General features: G+C 36.3%; 1 protein-coding gene across 15 annotated transcripts in view; it reads left to right on the plus strand.

The window, feature by feature from the left end:
* GPHN (gephyrin) overlaps positions 1–20,300 on the plus strand; it is a 674,811-nt gene that overhangs the window by 297,823 nt on the left and 356,688 nt on the right. For all 15 annotated transcript variants that reach the window (XM_055362127.2, XM_055362134.2, XM_055362131.2 and 12 more), the window contains exon 4: positions 15,959–16,051. In XM_055362127.2, the coding sequence (XP_055218102.1) occupies positions 15,959–16,051 (93 nt within the window). The remainder of the gene's footprint in view (positions 1–15,958; positions 16,052–20,300) is intronic.

The raw sequence follows: 20,300 nt of genomic DNA on the forward strand, positions 1-20,300 counted from the left end.
CCAGGCGCAGTGGCTCACGCCTGTAATCCCAACACTTTGGGAGGCCGAGGCAAGGATTACGAGGTCAGGAGTTTTAGACCAGCCTGACCAACATGGTGAAACCCCATCTCTAATAAAAATACAAAAATTAGCTGTGCATGGTGGCCTGTGCCTGTAATTGCAGCTTCTCAGGAGGCTGAGGCAGGAAAATTGCTTGAAACTGGGAGGCAGAGGTTGCAGTGAGCCAAGATCGCACCACTGCACTCCAGTCTGGGCAACATAGTGAGACTTCATCTCAAAAAATATGTATATATTTTAGATATGTATAAAATATTTTGGAACACAGAGGAAACAGTGACTAATTCCAACCAGAGAGTCAAGGAATTCTTCATGGAGAACATGATGGGAAGGACTTCTAAAGCAAAAGAAATATGAACAAATGTACTAAATGTAAATAAGCATTGTGGTTTTCAAAGTTCAAGTGTGGCTAAAGTCAAGGGATTATTCTATTTGCAGGAAATAAGAAGGTAAGTTAGGTTGGAGTCACATTTTAAAGGAGCTGTATGTTTTGGTCGGGGGCATAGTTTCTAAAGATTTTGAAGCAAAGGAAAGACATTTTCAGATTTGTTTCAGGGGATATACTGTTCTTATCGAAATGGATTGATGAGACAGAGACAGACCACTTAGTGTGCTTTATAGCAATCTAGGTGAATAATGATAAAAATAAGGCTTATGCCTGTGGCAACAGGAATGGAAAGTACTGGGGGTATATCACAGTGGTTAATAAAACAGGCTCTGCTCCTTAATAGGATTGTGACCTTATGTGTATCTTAACCATTCGGAGTTTTCCTAAATAATAATAATAATAATAATAATAATAATAATAATAAAACCTACTATTGTCATTACGAATATTAAATGTTTGTAAAGTACTTAGCAAAGTACTTACATAGTAAAGGAAAACTATGTGATATGATTCAAATAGACTTCAGAAACAAGAAATACAAAAAAGATTAATTCAGGGTTTTCACTTAGACAGCTTCTTAAGAGTCCCAGTCCCTGAGTTAAGGAATTCAAAAGAAGCAGCATATTTTGGGGGAATAACGACTATTAGGAGTCTCTATGGCATACAAGTAACGCCATACAACTGGAAATCTATTTGCTCCTCCAATTAAATAGTGTAGTCCTTATTTCTTATTTGTTCAGTGTTAATGATTTTCATCCCTTTTATTTTCTCTTCTGGTACTATTCACTTAACTGAGAGTATGCTTTACTGTGTTATTCTCAGAATAAGAGCATCCCAGAGGATTCGTGGAAGAAATGCAACACTTTCGAGTATAAACTATCAAATAGCCAGGTTTTCTCTCTACTGTATTTGATCACCTAGTCCCTTATTTTTTTTTAAGCAGAACTTAGTATTACCATTGTATAATGTGGAGTAGGTAATTTTCCTCTCAAATCAGAACATTCTGATCTGGTAAAGCGAAGAGTTCTTGGCTCTCTTTGAAAAGATAGATTAAATCTACCTGTCTTTTTGCTATTTTTTGCTGCCTATAGATAGATCAGTGTTCTATTGTTCCTCTTACTAATTATTATATAATATATTTACACAGAAGTCTTGGCTAAAGTTCCATCAAATTATTATACTTCTTTAACCTTACTAAAATGAATTTCCTCCACTACTCTTTACATATAAATAGATGTAATTTATATAGACATATGAAGTCTATAGTAACACCTATAGTACCAGTATTTCTTTACTACTGGAAAACTAAACCATAGTGACTATTATTAAAAATTACTTGAAAACCAGACCTCTGTATTCTCCATAGGGCTAAATATTAGTGAACTAAATAATAAAACTGTTTCCAGATTTTTTTGTTAAAGATTTTTAAAGTATTAATAGAATTTAATTAATTGCATAATATATATTATCCATGTCTAATTATTTGTCTAGCTATATTCATCATGGAAAAAAATGTTCAAAGGAAAAGTGACATTATGTGTGAAACTTTGTCAAAAATATGTCATTGATGTTTGAGACAAGGTAATAAAACTATCACAGAAATTCTTCTTTTTCTTACTAATATATAATATTAATATGAAGATGTATTCTCACATCAAATTTTGGTATATACAGAAGTCAGTAGTAATATGATTTGGCCAAGTACCTTTGCTTTCATAATAGTTTTATAATCTTTGTGTGTGTGTATGTGTACATACAAAGAGGCACTTAATTTTTTAGTTCTTGTTATGTACCCAAATTTATATCAGATGCTTTCTGTTCTCATTTCCTTTCATTCTTCTAATGGTGGTCCATGTTTCAATAACTTGCCTATGAGCACAAAGCTAGTAAGTAGACTAAAACTGGAATGGGTACCCAAGTCTGTCTTACTCCCAAACCTATTCCTTTTCTGTTACCTCTGCTTCTACTTCCCTGCCTTACAGTCAGAAAATTTATAAAGGTAAACAGTTTGTCAATGTGAAAAACTAAAAGTAGTTTTTAAAGTATACAGAATATTGTGCAGACTTAAAATCATTATAGTGAACTACATTTATGAATACAGATTGATTATTTATGACATATTGTCAAATTGAAAATGCAAATGAAAACATCCATGTGTGGAAACAATAAACCCTGGGGATTTCAGAAGCAGGGAGGAGCAGAGTGGGGACAAGGATTGAAAAACTACCTGTTGGGTACTATGTTCATTACTTGGGCAATGAGATCATTAGAAGCCCAAACCTCAGCATCATGCAATATACCCATGTAACAAACCTGAACGTGCACTCCTGAATCTAAAAATAAAACGTAAAAAAAGAAAGGATTTGTCATGCTTGGAAGGACAGAAAAAAATTCATGTGTGTGTATTTTTTTATGTATGAAAATATTTATGGAAGTATGGTCAACAAAGGTTTAAAATTGGTTGTCTAATAAAATGTGATTTTTAAATGTCCTTATACTTTTTTGTTGATTGAATTATTTTTGGTCTTTTTAGTAAGCATGTATTTTAAGAATCATAAAAATCACTTAAGACTACTCTTACATTCAGCAAAAAAAAAAAAAGAAACAAAATATAAGAACAGGTTAAAATATAGAAAATGTATTTTTCACCAACTGTCATTTCTAGAACCTAGTTTACAATTGTATAACAGATAATACATTTAATTAAATCTCTTACACATAGTCATCCATTTTTTGCATATTGCATATTCTAGAGCAGTGAGTAAAATGGCTTGAAATGCCAAACTCATGGATTTGGTACTACATTTTATTGACAAATAAAATAATAGGTGTTTAAGCTACTTTGAGAGTAAGCTTCATTCCAGTATAATTGAATAGCTCCTATCAGAGCTCCTATCTGTATCACAAGTAACTATTATAAACTCTAAACCAAACAAAGAAACAATAATTATCTGAAAGCACTGGAGAGTGATCTATAAAGTAGACAGATTCTACCATTTGGAAGAAGGCACTGGTTGATTATCCCATTCTTAAAACTTTTAGCCTGAGAGTAGGCCCCAATCTGGCCTAACTGGCAGCTAAAACCTGCTGGCTTCTTGGCTACAAAAATGGTTTGGGAAAACTATAGCTACATTAAAGTAAAAAGGGAAATCCTAGAAAGGAGAGAGCCAAAGAGGGGAGCCTGAAATTCTATAAATAAACTCCCTATATTTCTGGCTGACCTCTGAGCCATGAATGAGCTGGGTAGACTACAAACAGCACAACTAGGGCTAAAGGGATTGAACTGAAATTTGAATTGCCATCCTCTGCATAGCAGAGTTTGCAGTTAGGTCTGCCGAAGTCACTGCTTACTAAAATTTAAAAAAATCTATATTATAACAAAATCCAGTGTCTATTCAACATATCACTCAGTGTCCAGCATATAGTCTGAAATTATTTCACAAAGAAACAAGTGAACATGACCCATTCTTGAGAGAAAAGATAATCAATTGAGACTAACCCCAAGATGACCCACCTATTGTAATTAACAGACAAAAATTCTAAAGCAGCTTCTATAATCATAATCAAGCAGTAAAGGAACATATGCTTGTAATGAGTGAAGAGATAGGAAATCTTAGCAGAAAAAAATAGAAACTATTGAACCAAATAGAAATTTAAGAAGTGAAAAAGAAAGTAGCTGAAAAGTGTTTTCAGGGTATCTTCTTTAAATTTAAGACCCCACCTGAGCCAGTGAAATCATTTAGTAAATATATAGTATCATTAAATAAAACTATCTAATCCAGCTCTATAAAGCAGGTTGAATTGGCTTTCAAACCAACAAAATTTATTCCTACTTATTTGTGTTTGGGAAGTTTTTACATTGTTTACTGTTGGAACATATTAATGTATCCATGCATGTTGAAATTATATGTAGAATGAAAGGAAAATTAGAAATATTCAAGATTTTACTCTGGAAAATTATCTTTGACTACAAGAGAGAAACTGCACTGAAGATAATTATTTTAGCTTAGCATTTTTTATGGGTTATACAGTATCAATTTAGTAGTAGATAGTAGAATAGCTAGTTTAAGAGTTCTATAAACTACCCTCACTGACAGTCTGATTCCTTTATATAATTTTTTTTACTGAAGTCAAAGTTATAATATTAGGGAAAAGTACCATTTCTAATCAAATATTTATACCACGTTTAATTTTTTGTGTATGTTTTGCTAATAGTGCCTATTATAAACTCAATAACTTTTATAATTATTTTATAATTGAATTCAAACAAATGGCAACAAAAACACTAAAAGAATGGTTTGCAGGGGCAAGGGCAAGATGGCCAACTAGACACAGACAAGTGGAACAGCTCCCATGGAAGTACTGAGACAACAGGCATGCTTTTAACAGATCTTTACAGGGAAGGCATCAAGAGTGGACCAGGAGAAGACATAGAAGCTGGGCTAAAGGAAGAGAAAGCTGGGAACGCTGCATGGACTTGTGTGCACCAGGACTCATTTTTGAACCACAACAGCTCCAGGAGCATGGGTGAGTTGAACTGGCAAGGAGCAACCCGCTCTCACCATGGGCCTCTGGAACCCCAGCAGGAGGGGACCCCTCAACCACCACAGACACATGAGGTGGCAGGGAGAGTTACTTAGGGAAGTCTTAAGGGCAGCAAGCCAGCTGATGTGGAGCCCAGAGGGTTTGGTGCAGAAGTAACTGTAGTGGAGCATGGCCAGGGACAGCCATCCCCCTAGACTTGTCTTGCTCCCATAAGAGACTTTAGTCCTAGGGGAACTGTTGGACCTGATCTGTCCAGGGAAGTCTTGCGCAACAGACAGGGCTGGTCTGACCTGAGCCCTCCTTGGTCTGCTGGCCTGTCCTGGGGCCCTAGCCTGGCCATGCCTGCTAGCAGGGCAGTCTTGAGGTCTCTGGGTACCCACGCCGTAGCTTCAGCACTGATGGACCATGCCTGACCAGTAGAGAGTTTCGATGAAGCATCCCTATGGCCACGCACCAGCCTGCACGCTCCCTCCCCAGCCTGTGCAGCTTTCCCAGACCCATGGAACTCCCCACATCACTTTGCTGATGCGTGTCTACACAGGTGGCTTTTGCTTTACTTGCCCAGCCAGCACCCAGGAACGCAGTCTGCCCTCCTCCCTTGCTGACCACCATTGCAGACACCCTTGGTAAGCACAGAGCTGGCAAGTCTCACTCCTGCCAGCACACCACCCTTGCACTAACATTGCACAGAGAACCGCGGATCATCCCACACCCTGAACAATCACTCTTATTTGAGGGGCACAGAGAAGGCACCCAGATCTATGCTGGTCAGCACCCTGCCCCCAAGTCAACACCACCTCCAGTGCAACAGCACAGTCTCTAGCAAGGGCCCCCCATCCCCCACCAGCTGTGTTGCCTCCACCACTGTGGTGAACACCTGCAGGGAGGCAGGCACCCCTGCATCTGTTAGCACTCTTCTGCAGATGCTGCACCTCAGAACCCCCAGCACAATGGACTGAACCTCAAAGAGGTCAAACTGGGGCCCAATGCAAGTCCCCCAGAGTTACAGCACACAGTCCAGGAGTTGGGAGCTGAGCATTGGCCTCCTAAAATGTTCCAAAAACAAGATTGGATTCTTCCAGTCAGCTGAATGCATCTTATACCGTAATCAAACCCTCAAGGTTATCAAATAGGATAAAAGAAAAAAAATCCAAAGGTCAGCAACCTCAAAGATTGAAGATAGATAAGCCCACAAAGATGAGAAAGAATCAGTGCAAGAATGCTGAAAACTCAAAAAGCTAGAGTACCTTCTTTCTTCAAGATGACCACACCATCTCTCCAGCAAGGGTCCAGAACATGGCTCAGATGGCTGAAATGACAGAAATAGAATTCATAATATGGGTAGAAATGAAGATCATTGAGCTACAGGAGTATGTTGAAACTCAGTGCAAAGAAGGTAAAAATCATGATAAAACATGGCAGGAGTTGACAGACAAAATAGCCAGTACTGAAAAGAACATAACCAACATGATAGAGCTGAAAAACACACTGCAGGAAGTTCATAATGCAATCACAATTATTAATAGCAGAATAGAACAAGCTGAGGAAAGAATCTCAGAGCTTAAAGGCTGGCTTTCTGAAATAAGACAGGCAGACAAGAATAGAAAGGGAAAAAAAGTATGAAACGGAATGAACAAAACTTCCAAGAAATATGGGATTATGTAAAGAGATTGAATCTGCGACTGATTGGTGTCTCTGAAAGAGATGGGGATAATGGAACCAACTTGGAAAACATGTTTCAGGTATCGTCCATGAGAACTTCCCCAACCTAGCTAGAGAGGCCAACATTCAAATTCAGGAAATGCAGAGAACTCTAATAAGATACTTCACGTGAAGATCATCCCCAAAACAGGTAATCATCAGATTCTCCCAAGTAAAAATGAAAGAAAACATGTTAAAGGCAGCTAGAGTGAAAGGTCAGGTCACCTACAAAGGGAAGCCCATCCAACTAACAGCAGACGTCTCAGTTGAAACCCTACAAGTTAGAAAAGACTGGGGCCCAATATTCAGTATTCTTAAAAGGAATTCCAATCCAGAATTTCATATCCATCCAAACTAAACTTTATAAGCAAAGGAGAAACAAGATCCTTTTCAGACAAGCAAATGCTAAGGAAATTTATTACTACCAGACCTACCTTACAAGAGCTCCTGAAGGAAGCACTAAGTGTGGAAAGGAAAGACCATTACCAGCCACTACAAAAACACATTGAAGTCCACAGATCAGTGACACTAGAAAGCAACCACATATGTCTGCAAAGTAACCAGCTAACATCATGATGACAGGATCAAATCCACACATATCAATACTAACCTTAAATGTAAATGGGCTAAATGCCCCAATTAAAAACACAGAGTGGCAAGCTGGATAAAGAACCGAGACCCATTGATATGCTGTCTTCAAGAGACCCATCTCACATATACAATGGCACACACTGGTTCAAAAAAAAGGGATGGAAACAAATCTGCCAAGCAAATGGAAAACAGAAAATGATAAGGGTTGCAGTTCTACTTTCCGACAAAACAGACTTTAAACCAACAAAGGTTAAAAAAGAAAAGGGCATTAGGTAATGGTAAAAGGTTCAAATCAACAAGAAGATCTAAATATCCTAAATATATATGCACCAACACAGGAGCACCCACATTCATGAAGTAGGTTCTTAGGGACCTTCAAAGACACTTAGACTCCCACACAATAATAGTGGAAGTCTTTAACACCCCACTGACAATATTAGACAGATCACTGAGAAAGAAAATTAACAAATATTCAGGTCCTGAACTCAGCCCTGAGTCAAATGGACCTGATGGATATCTACAGAACTCTCCACGTAAAAACAACAGAATTTACATTCTTCTTATTGTCACATGGCATATATCCTAAAATTGATCACATCATCAGAAGTAAAACACTCTTGAGGAAATACAAAAGAACTGAAATCATAACAAACAATCTCTAGGACCACAGTGCAATCAAATTTGAAATTAAGACTGAGAAATGTACTCACAACTGTACAATTACATGGAAACTGAATAACCTGCTCCTGAATGACTGTTTGGTAAATAATGAAATTAAGGCAAAAATCAATAAGTTCTTTGAAACTAATGTGAACAAAGATACAACATACCAGAATCTCTGGGACACAGATAAGGCAGTGTTAAGAAGGAAATTTATAGCACTAAATGCCCACATCAAAAAAGTTAGAAAGATCTCCAGTTAACAGTCTAACATCACAACTAAAAAGAACTAGAGAACCAAGAGCAAACAAATCCCAAAGCTAGTGGAAGACAAGAAATAACCAAAATCAAAGCTGAACTCAAAGAGATTGAGACAGAAAAAATGTCTTTTGTAATGGATGAGTATAAGGCTCCAGATAGATACAGAGAATGATGACTTACGTAAACTTACTCTCTCTTAGCTCTATTACTGTCCCTGTTTTTCTGTTTGATGAGTTGTTAACTCTTTGGCAATAATAATTTTGCTAAAAATTTCTATAATCATGTTTTTTATTGTTAAATAACGTAAATGTAAAGAAAACATTATATATTTATAAATACATGTAGTATTTCCGAAAGTTTTCTTAAAAAGGGTATACGATCTCTAATAACACCATAATATACTGATCTATTATGTTAATATACTGATCTATTATTAATTTGTTCATATCTCTGATGTCTGTAACATCAAGCACATTTGTCATGGTTTTTAAAATAATATATATGTGTGTTTGTGTATGTGTATACATATATATTTATTTATGACACATGCTGGGCATAGTCATTGCATATACTAGGTATTTGCATGTTTCTTAAACTGAAAATTAACTTATATAATCATATTCTTAAGACTTTGTGCCAATTTATTTAAATATAACACATCAAGCTTACCTTTAGAACTATTCTGAAGCTTTTTATAAAAGATAAACTTATCACTAATGAAATATAAATTGGAAATAGTCAGAAAAAGAAGAGGATGCCAAAATGTTAACTGTGAAACTAGTTGTTTTTGTATTGTATTGTTACGTTAAAAACCACCACAAAATTTGGTGGCTTTAACACATATAGTGATTTGTTATTTTTCACAAGTCTGGGCTTTCTGAGTGGGAATATTTTCTCATCTCATTATTTCAGCCACATGAGTCTAACGTCACTCATGTAGCTGAAATAATGTCACCTCAGTTGGGTCTGGAGAATCTAAGCCTCACTCAGATGTGTAGGACCTTGGTGCTGGATATTCCACTAGACCTTTCTCTCCAAATGGTCACCCATCATTCCATTGTCTAGCCCAGCCTTCCTGACATGGTAGTAGAAGTTTACCAAAGAGTGAAGACAGAAGAATGGAAACCTTTTGAAACCTAGGCTTCAGAACAGCCATACCATGACTTATTGCCCCATTCCATTGATCAAATCAAGTCAGAAATCCAGCCCAGTTGCAAGGGTTGTGGAAATAGACCCCACCTCCTGACAGGAGGATTTACAATGACTGTATGACCATATTTAATTTACCACAGTAGTATATGTGTAATTATTAAGTATAAAATTTATTTCTAAACTTACTGACCATGAGTACTAAGTATCAGAATGAAGAATGAATAAATGTTTATAATCCCTCTTTTTTTTAACTTTAAATTGAAGTTTAGGGGTACATGTGTAGAATGTGTAGGTTTGTTACATAGGTAAACATATGTCATGAGGGTTGGTTGTACAGATTATTTCATCACCAGGTATTAAGCCTAGTACCCATTAGTTATATTTCCTGCTTCTCTCCCTCCTCTCACCCTCCACCCTTCAACATGCCCCACTGTGTTTTGTTCCCCCATGTGTTCTCATCATTTAGCTTCCACTTCTTAGTCACAGCAAGTGGTATTTGGCTTTCTGTTCCTGCATTAGTTTGCTGAGGATAATGGGATCCAGCTCCATCCATGTCCCTGCAAAGAACATGATCTCATTGTTTTTTGTGGCTGCATAGTATTGCATGGTGCATAGGTACCACATTTTCTTTATTCAGTCTGTCATTGATGGGCATTTGGGTTGTTTCCACGTCTTTGCTATTGTGAATAGTGCTACAATGAACATACATGTGCATGTGTCTTTATAATATAATGATTTATAATCAATTGGGTATATACTCAGTAATGGGATTTCTGGGTCGAATGGTATTTCTGTCTGTAGGTCTTTGAGGAATCGCATCACTGTCTTCCACAATGGTTGAACTAATTTACCCTCCCACCAACAGTGTAAAAGTGTCCCTTTTTCTCCACAACCTTGCCAGTATCTGTTATTATTTGACTTTTTAGTAATATTCTGACTTGCATGAGATGATATCTCGTTGTTTTGATTTGCATTTTGCTAATCAGTGATGTTGAGCTTTTGTTCATATGCTTATAGGACACATGTATGTCTTCTTCTGAGAAGTGTCTGTTCATGTCCTTTCCCCACTTTTTAATGGGTTTTTTCCTTGTAAATTTATTTAAGTTCCTTGCAAATGCTGGATATTAGACCTTTGTCAGATGCATAGTTTGCAAAAGAATTGTCTCCCATTCTGTAGGTTGTCTGTTTACTTTTTTGATAGTTTCTGTTGCTATAAAGAAGCTCTTTAGTTTAATTAAATCCCAGTTGTCAATTTTTGCTTTTGTTGCAATTGCTTTTAGTTTCTTTGTCATGAATTCTTTGCCCATGCCTATGTCCTAAATGGTATTGCCTAGGTTGTCTTCCAGGGTGTTTATAGTTTTGGGGTTTATATTTAAGTCTTTAATCCATCTTGAGTTAATTTTTGTATATGGTGTAAGGAAGGGGTCCAGTTTCAATTTTCTGCATATGGCTAGCCAGTTCTCCCAGCACCTTTTATTGAATAGGTTGTTGCTTGTTTTTGTCATGTTTTTCAAAGATCAGAGAGTTGTAAGTGTGTGGTCTTATTTCTGGGTTCTCTGTTCTGTCCCCATTGCTTGTTTTTGTCAGGTTTGTCAAAGATCAGACAGTTGTAGGTGTGCGGTCTTATTTTAGGGTTCTCTATTCTGTTCCATTGGTCCGTGTGTCTTTTTGTGCCAATATCATGCTGTTTTGGTTACTGTAGCCCTATAGTATAGTTTGAAGTCAGGTAGTGGGATGCCTCCAGCTTTGTTTTTTTGTTTTTGTTTTTTGCTTTTGCTTTTGTTTTTGTTTTTTTGCTTAGGACCACGTTGGCTATTGAAATCCCTTTATTTTTTTAATGATACATACAAATTACAAAGAATTCAAACGAGGCAAAAATGTAAAAAGGCAGTAAAAAAATAAAATGTACTTCAGAGCTAACTACCCAAGAGTAATAAATATTTAACATTGTTTATAAAACATTCCAACATCTTTCACTGCCTATTATGTAGCTAGAAGAATGTATGGATGTTTAAATGAGTGAAAGACATAGCTATATAAACAATTAGGATAATTTTCTGAAGCTAATATATAGTAGCATTTATTTACACTTAAGCAGAAGACAAGGGAACTGAGTAAAAGAGCCTATTGACTTTGAAATAACTATTTTTTATTAGAAGAGATATTATATGCTGAAATCCCTCTAAATTTTAAAAAATAGGAAAGTCATTAATAGGTTACAGTCATATGTTAACTATATGTTAAACCTTAGACAGGGTTGGTTGAATCCTTGCTATGAAAGATAAGGATATTTGCACTATTACATTTCTTCCCACCTACCCTCTCCTTACCTTCCAATTTCTGTTTATTATATGATTTTCAGAAAAAAACTGATAAAACAATATCCAGTCCTCAAACTAGTGCTTATTTCAAACCTGTTGCAGAGATGTAGGAAGAAAAACAAAAAGTCAGCCCAGACTGTATCAGATCTGGAACTTGCACAGAAAAAAAATAGGGGAAGCAAGAAACCAGAGACAACATATAGTCTTTGTTGGAATTCTCTGCTCTTCTGAAATTTTATTAATGTCCAGTGCTAGAATCTTTCTTCCTAGATAAGGGTTTAGCTCATCATTATGTGAGGAGTGTCATCAAGTTTAAGATTAGATTTCCATTTCAGTGTGCCTTCGTTTCTAGAATCTTCATCTTGAATGCCATCAGCCCTCCATTGCATGTTTCTTATAGAAGCTGCTTACAATAAGAAAAAGATATGGAGTCTCTTTTAGTTTGCATCTCTGTAGATTTAGAGGTATTCATGAGAATTTTTAAGATTTTGAGAATTCACCATTATGACCTCTTTGGAGTCCAGAGTAGCATTAGGAGCCTCAAAATGGAGAACTGTGTGTCTCAAAGATCTTTTGTTTCTGTCCTTAACCATCCAGCCTTTGAGACTTATGAAGCTATGTTGTTTGCTTATTTGGTTGTTCCTTGTGGAGGTTTTTCCTCTAGTTTTTACTCTTTTATGTTGATTTTATGAGATATTAGGAGGGGGATTTTTGTGATACACCTTTATTCTACTAAAGATGAATGGAATGGAATACTAGAAATGCAAGGCAATAATTTTTTAAACAAATATCCTCCACATAAGGAAAAGTTAATCACTAAAATAAACAATGTCCTCAGCCTCACTTTTGCAACAGAGGCAGAGGGACTTTTCATAAGTTGCTTTCATGAAAAAATCTTCAATGACCTCTTATTTGGTAGAGGCAGCTGAATATTAAAGTTTTCTCAGAATAAAGTGGATCTAACAGGTGCAGAAACAAATATGGCAAGATAAATTGCTTTCTAACTAAGCTAAGATAAATTACTAAGTTAAATAAGATAAATTTAATAAGTTGGTACAGTAAATAGCTAAGATAAACTGCTTTTTAAACATGATAGAATGAAAAGACTCAGTATCTAATGTGGCACATAGTTCAGTTTAATATGTATACATATATCACCTTGAGGTATCTTTCTTAAAATGCAGCTTCTGATTCAGTAGATCTTGGATGGAACTTCAAATTGTGTATTCCTAATTCCGTGACACCACTGGTGCCAGTTCTCAGATCATACTTTTAGTAACAAGATTCTAGACAACTATAGACTAAGAGCTCCTCTACTTGACTGAATCCTTGAGACCAGAGATACTGCCTTATTTATCTTTGCATTGCTCTTCTCTAAGGAAGTACCTGAATAAAAGTTTGCCCTGAAATATTTTCTTGTTAAATGAATTAATGAATCAGATGCATGACAACTAGGGGCCTGGAGAACTGGTATTCTATACTGGTGGGTGAGGAAGAATTCTTTTGTTTTGAAAACCAAGTGACTGAATGATAGGATTTCTATTTTGTCTTAAAATCTAAAAGCCTTACTAAAATTTTTGCTCACATGAAGTCTGCCATATATCACCTTAGCTACTTTGGCCAACAAAATATTACCTCCCGAATGCTTGAATAGATTCTTAATTGCTCTCAAGATAACAAATGTTATTCAAGTGAAAGAAATCTATATATTAAGTGTTACCAGTTATCCATCCTGGAAATAGAAAAACTTTAGTAATATTACTGTAATAAAACTGATTTTTGTTTGTTTGTTTGTTCGAGACGGAGTCTTGCTCTGTTACTCAGGCTAGAGTGCAGTGGCACATTCTCGGCTCACTGCAACCTCCGCCTCCCTGGTTCAAGGGATTCTCCTGCCTCAGCCTCCCGAGTAGCTGGGATTAGAGGCACCCGCCACCGTGCCCGGCTAATTTTTGTATTTTTAGTAGAGACGGCGTTTCACCATCTTGGCCTGGGTAGCCTCGAACTCCTGACCTCGTGATCCACCCACCTCGGCCTCCCAAAGTGCTGGGATTACAGGCGTGAGCCACTGCGTCCGGCCAACTGATTTTAAACTGTATGAAATCTTTTTGGGCCTACCCAACTATCTGTGAAATTTACCCTTGAGTAATTGAACAGATCGTCTCCTTAGACTAGTAGTTTTCAGTTGCTGGCTACATTTTAGAATTACCTGGGAAGCTTTTAAAAATCCCAGTGCCCAGGCTATACCAAAGAGGTGAGACCCAAGTATTTTTTAAAGCTCCGCAGATAATTCCATTGTGCACCCAAGGTTGAGAATTAGCTCTTTGAAATCTGAATCAGTGTTCCTCTTATTTTTAACTTTTAACACTTAATACATGGTAGGTACTTCATAAATGTTTACTTAGTCGACAGATGAATTATGTTATAAGGAAGTATTATCTGAGACAAAACAGCATTCTTCAGTATAAAGGGACCATTTTTACTATGTTTATTAGCATCTTAAAATTTGAAAAGTTTGAATACCCTCTTAATGTTAATACTGAAAGTTGGTATTTGATATAGATAAACATTTTGGTGTTGAGATATTTTGTTGATGCAACTTGGATTTCATATCACTTTTTATCAAGATTTGATATAAATGGATTGTGATCAGAGGTGAGAAAACTGTGGCACAGGCATTTCACTACCATAATGGAAGTACTTAAAGGAATGTTACAAAGAGATCTAAGGTGTTCTAGGATACATCAGTCGGAAAACAAAGATGGTTAATCTACACATTGCTGAGTTGTGGTATCAACCGTGGTTTTGTTTTTTGTTTATTGTTTTCTTGAGACAGAATCTCATTCTGTCACCCAGGCTGGAGTGCAGTGGCGTGATCTCAGCTCACTGCAACCTCTGCCTCCCAGGTTCAAGTGATTCTCTTGCCTCAGTCTCCTGAGTAGCTGGGACTACAAGCGTGCTCCACCATGCTTGGCCAATTTTTGTATTTTTAGTAGAGATGGAGTTTTGCCATGTTGGCCAGGCTGTTCTCGAGCTCCTGACCTTATGTGATCCACCCGCCTCGGCCTCCCAAAGTGCTGGGATTACAAGCATGAGCCACTGCACCCAGCTGGTTTTTTTATATACCAGAAAGAATAGAGAGCTATTTATAAGAGTGAGTATTTAAGCTTTTCTGCTTTTTAAAATGAAGCACAGACAATTGAAGTTTTAACTTCGGTTTATTAAACCACTTTATAAGCACCTTTATTATAATAATCATTGATTTTTGAGGGGCTTTCCTCAGAACAAAATTATAACTATATCAGGGATCAAAGTTCTTTAGATGGGCTCTCAGTTATCTACAATTTATGTTTTTAAAAATAGTTTGTTGCCATTAATTAATCATTGCACAGAAAAGTTCCCTTCATTTGGAGCTCTGAGCTCTGCATTTCTGTGATACCAGAATAAAACACAAACCTGCAAAGAAAGGGAAAAAATCATTTTTTAGGTCTTGGATTTATTCTAAATAATCATCCTACATTTTGTGTCACTGATGAATTTGAGAATTGCGGGGACTGTATTGTACATCTCGGTATCAGCCTGCTATTTGTATTTCACAACAGTTATCGGCAATTAAATGATGAAATTCTATTTTTAAATTTTGACTCTGAATTGTAAAAACGTAATGAAACAATGTAATACCAATGCAAGTATATGATTATAATTTAATGAGCACTTAATTGCCCTTTTTAGCAAATAGCTAAAATGTAGAATGGGTTGATAGAATTAGCAAGAATAGGAAAAGTCAGCAGATGGAGATCCTAGTTTCACTTTGTTATAAACTAGGTGTGTAATTTTGTAAATTATTTAAGCACATTGTACTTCAGTTGTCTCTTTAGAAAATAAAGAGGCAAATCTGCTAAAGACCCTTCTAGCTCCAAAATTTTATGACATGTAATTCTAATCTCTATAACTGTCATAGTAGTGCATTTTGAATGGCTGAAAAGAACTTCAGATAAGCCATTAATTATAAACTCTTTATTTACGGTTTTCTTATGTTTTATTTACTTTCAAGAATTTGGTACTTGCATCCTCATTTTCTATAATTAATAAAATAAGTACTCAAAATTTCAGTGCCTTTTGATCAAGAGTGAAACTGTTCCATGAATTGTGCTTAGAAATTTTCTTACTGACTGTTGAAAAGAATCTGTGTTTCCTCGTTGAATACAAAGTGTCCTAGGACTGGGATGTTTTGAGCAAGCAGGCAAGTTTTTCTGCACATGACTATACTATTGTTTTCTTTCAGGAAACCCTGATAGATTGGTGTGATGAAAAGGAACTTAATTTGATATTAACAACTGGAGGAACAGGATTTGCACCACGAGATGTCACTCCAGAGGTGAGATAGTACATGCCTTTTCATATTCAAGGATTAAACTAATCATGGTTTTTTTAATCCTTTTTACTATATTTATATTATTTTTATAACTTTGCTAGGCATAACAAATGACTTGTAGTTCTAATAATGTGAAAATTTTGCTGTGGATGAATTGTGAAAAATGTTTCCTAACTTTTTTTCTTTGGGCTTAAACTAGAAGTGATACAATATGAGGAAGATTAAACTGGTCCAGAGGTAATCTGTCATTTTCTTGATGTCAGCCTAATTTCAGGCACATTTCCAAAGGAAGTGATAGCAGAATTCTGATGGTTAGCATGGCATCTGGTCTGATGTGCTTTGTCAATACAATTCTTTTCTTGAGGTACCCTTTTCATTTGTCTAAAATTACAGTAAGATGACTGCAATAGAATATACTGATTTTACAGTACTTTTGTTGAAAAGGGATATATTTTCCACAATTCTAAATGTGAACAGCATTTAAATGCAGAATTTAATGAGCCCAAAAGTAGAATTAATATCTAGGCTTAAGACCACAGGAAGCATCTTCAACTATTTTATATATAGGAAGAAAAATTAGGGAAAGAATGAAGAATAAGCACTATTAACTAATATGGGGGGGGTGTATTTTTTCTTTAAGGAAGCCATAAACCACAGATGTCACCTCAGAGCTATACATAAAATTACATCACCACTTGTGACATTGTTTCCTTTACCTCCCCAACCCCCCAAAAGTGTTTCTTGGATCAGTTTCAACTTAATATTTACTATGTCTTTCTATTTCAAATCAGTACACTATTGCATCTACTACCTTATTAACATTCCACAAGGTACTTTTGCTCTGCATCTATTAAATAATTACTGGCCTTCTTATAATAGTACAATGGTTTTCAAACTTTAGCCTGCATCAGAATCAATCAGAGGACTTATTAAAACACAAATTGCTTGACCCCCCACCCCTAGAGTTTCTGATTCAGTAAAGCTGCAATGGGTCTTGAGAATCTGTATTTCTAACAAGGCCCCAGGTGATGCAGATGTTGTCGTTGTTGTTGGACCATAGACCATATTTTCAAACTTTGAGAACTGCTGCTCTACTATATGAAAATGCAATTTTAAGAATTATTTTTTTCTATTCCTCTATATAAAAACCGTGGTACATAAACTTTTGATATTATTATAATTAGGGTTTTAAATAAAATAGTTTTGGCTTTTAAAGCAATCAAAATCGAGTCGTATTGAGAGGTTAACTTCAACTGCATAAAGTCATCCTTACACAATTTATTTAGCTTCTGGCTTCTATAGTTAGTGGTTCTTTGGCAAAGTTTTACATTTCTTTTATGCTATGACTGACTGAAAAAGTACAATTGGGAAGGAAGCCATCTCCTGCAGAGGTGTGCTTGTGTTTTGTTTCTTTGTAAGAACATTGACTACTTATGTTAAGATATGGATTTTTGGAGTTTGGGTGCTGTCTTAAGTGTTTTAGTAAATCACTTTGCATTTATGTATGCCTATTTTTTGTGTGATGGTTTGATATTTTCATATTTTTTCATAACAGAAAAATAGAAAAAATTTCACCAGAAAATTAATTCATAACCAAATAACAGTATTATTTTTAATTCCTTGGATAATTGATCGTGGGGAAATAATTTACATCACAAAATGTTTTGTATCCTACGGGGCTTTCAGTTAATACAAAATGCTAGGCTGAAAATTCAAACCTTTGAATTCTGGCTCTGCTACTTATCAACAAGGTGACCATAGATGGAGTGCTTTTACTCACACTTCTGATGCTAAATGTGGGTTTTTTTACTCGAACCAACCAGTTCTTCAACTCTCCAGATATCAAATGTCCTTCTTTTTATTTCAATTAAATTCTGACACTACCTACCAGGAATTAGTACTAGACTCTGCAGATTTAAGGGCTTTGTCCACAAGATTGCCTTCACGTCACATGCCAGTGGCAAGTACCAGATCCCCAGGCTAGTCAAAATTCTGTCCTACTTGACTATAAAGTCAGTTGGTTCCCAAACCGCGCCCCCCCACCCCTCTCCGCATTTTCAGATTCACTAATTTGTTAGAATAGGTCCAAAAACTCCTGGAAACACTTTACTTATGCTTACCAGTTTACTATAAAGGATACAATTTAGGAATAGCCAAATGCAGGAGATGCACAGGGCAAGGTATAGGGGCAAGGAGGTTCCATCCCCTCTCAGTATTTAGCACCCCTCCGGCACCTTGATGTGTTCATCACTCTGGAAGCTCTCTGAATCCCATTGTTCCAAGATATTTTATGGAGCTCAGTCTCCAACCTCACCCCTCAGTGAGTGGAACTGAAAATTCCAATGCTCATAATAACTTAGTCTTTCCAATGACCAGACTAGCCCCATCCTGAGGCTATCTAGGCACCCACCGTAAGTCGTCTCATTAGCATAAACTCAGGTGTGATCTGAAGAGGTTTGGGCCTGGCATGGTGGCTCACACCTGTAATCCCGGCACTTTGAGAGGCCCAGGCGGGTGGATCAGTTGAGGCCAGGAGTTCAAGACAAGCCTGGCCAACAAAGTGAGACCATGTCTTTACTAAAAATACAAAGAATTAGCCGGGCATGGTGGCACACGCCTGTAATCCCAGCTACTCGGGTAGCTGAGGCATGAGAATCACTTGAACCTGAGAGTAGAGGTTTTGGCGAGCAGAGATCGCAACATTGCACTCCAGCCTGGGTGACAGAGGGAGACCCTGTCTCAAAAAAAAAAAAAAGGCGGGGTGAGGGGGGTGCAGAGGTTTGTTAGGAATAACAAAAGGCACTCTGTACTCCTATCACTCAGGAAATTCCCAAGGGTTTTATGAGTTCTATAATAAGTCAGGAACCAAGAACAAAGACCAAATGTATTTTTATCTTATACCTTAATAGACTAGTCATTTAACCACTCTGTGCCTTAGTTTTCTATAAAGCGAGGGAAATAAAAGCACCTATTTACCAAGGTGGCTGTGACCGTTCAGTGAGAACTATTCCTGGTATTTTATGTAAGAGTTAATTTATAAGAGTTAATTGTTTTTATTTGTTGCTATGTAACTTATGTAACTACCAAATGGACACATTTGATAGTTTTTCTTTTTTGCATGTAATACCAAATAGACAACTATAGCCTTTTACTTGTTTTGAAGTATGTCCATGAAGTCTTTAGAATCTTGTTAAATTATTTCTTAATTTTGATAGGGTAAGCTTCATATTTGATCTCTTCCATCTCTATATTATATAAATCAGAAATCTTGAATTTCTGCTATTCTAGTATCTAGGTTTTGTTTCTTTTCTTTTTTGGCACTACTAGTTGACAAGTGTCTGTTTCCATGGCATTGTATATTTCATAATTCAGAAATTGAGCAGTATTTTATCCTTAAAGTTTTTCAGTTATTTGAAAACTATTGAGGTGCTCTTATATTCATATATACCTATAGCAGCTACATAGTTAAAATTATATTAGAGGTTTCTTAAATGGATTTAAAATATACATAAATATGTCTTCTCTAATATCTGTTTTTGAAAAGAAGCAATTTACCTGATTGTGAATAACTTGATCTTTAATAGGTTCACTTCATATTTTATATGTATATATAAATACATATGATATGAATATCTATGGCAAAAGTTTGTAGCAGTCGTGGGCTATTAAATAATACTAATAAAATAAATAATAGGCCGGGCGCGGTGGCTCACGCCTGTAATCCCAGCACTTTGGGAGGCCGAGGCGGGTGGATCACGAGGTCAGGAGATCGAGACCATCCTGGCTAACATGGTGAAACCCCGTCTCTACTAAAAATACAAAAAATTAGCCGCGCGTGGTGGCGGGCGCCTGTAGTCCCAGCTACTCGGGAGGCTGAGGCAGGAGAATGGCGTGAACCTGGGAGGCGGAGCTTGCAGTGAGCTGAGATTGCGCCACTGCACTCCAGCCTGGGCGACAGAGCCAGACTCCGTCTCAAAAAAAAAATAAAAATAAAATAAAAATAAATAAATAAATAAATAAATAATAAATAAGAAAACATAAAATCAATATAGGCCCACTAAAAAGTAATTCTACTAATTTCCCTTTTACTTTACATCGTAGAGTAGTTGCAGTTCTTATAATATCTAATGTATAATATTGATGTGTCAGAAAGGAATTTAGAAATATAATCCTCTCGCTGAATTATATACTAATTTGTCTGTTTTGATAGTTGTATCTAAAGAGAAGAAGCTGTTTCTAGACACATTTACCT

Source organism: Gorilla gorilla, chromosome 15 (genome assembly GCF_029281585.2).
Source record: "Gorilla gorilla gorilla isolate KB3781 chromosome 15, NHGRI_mGorGor1-v2.1_pri, whole genome shotgun sequence".
Classification (NCBI taxonomy): domain Eukaryota; kingdom Metazoa; phylum Chordata; class Mammalia; order Primates; family Hominidae; genus Gorilla; species Gorilla gorilla.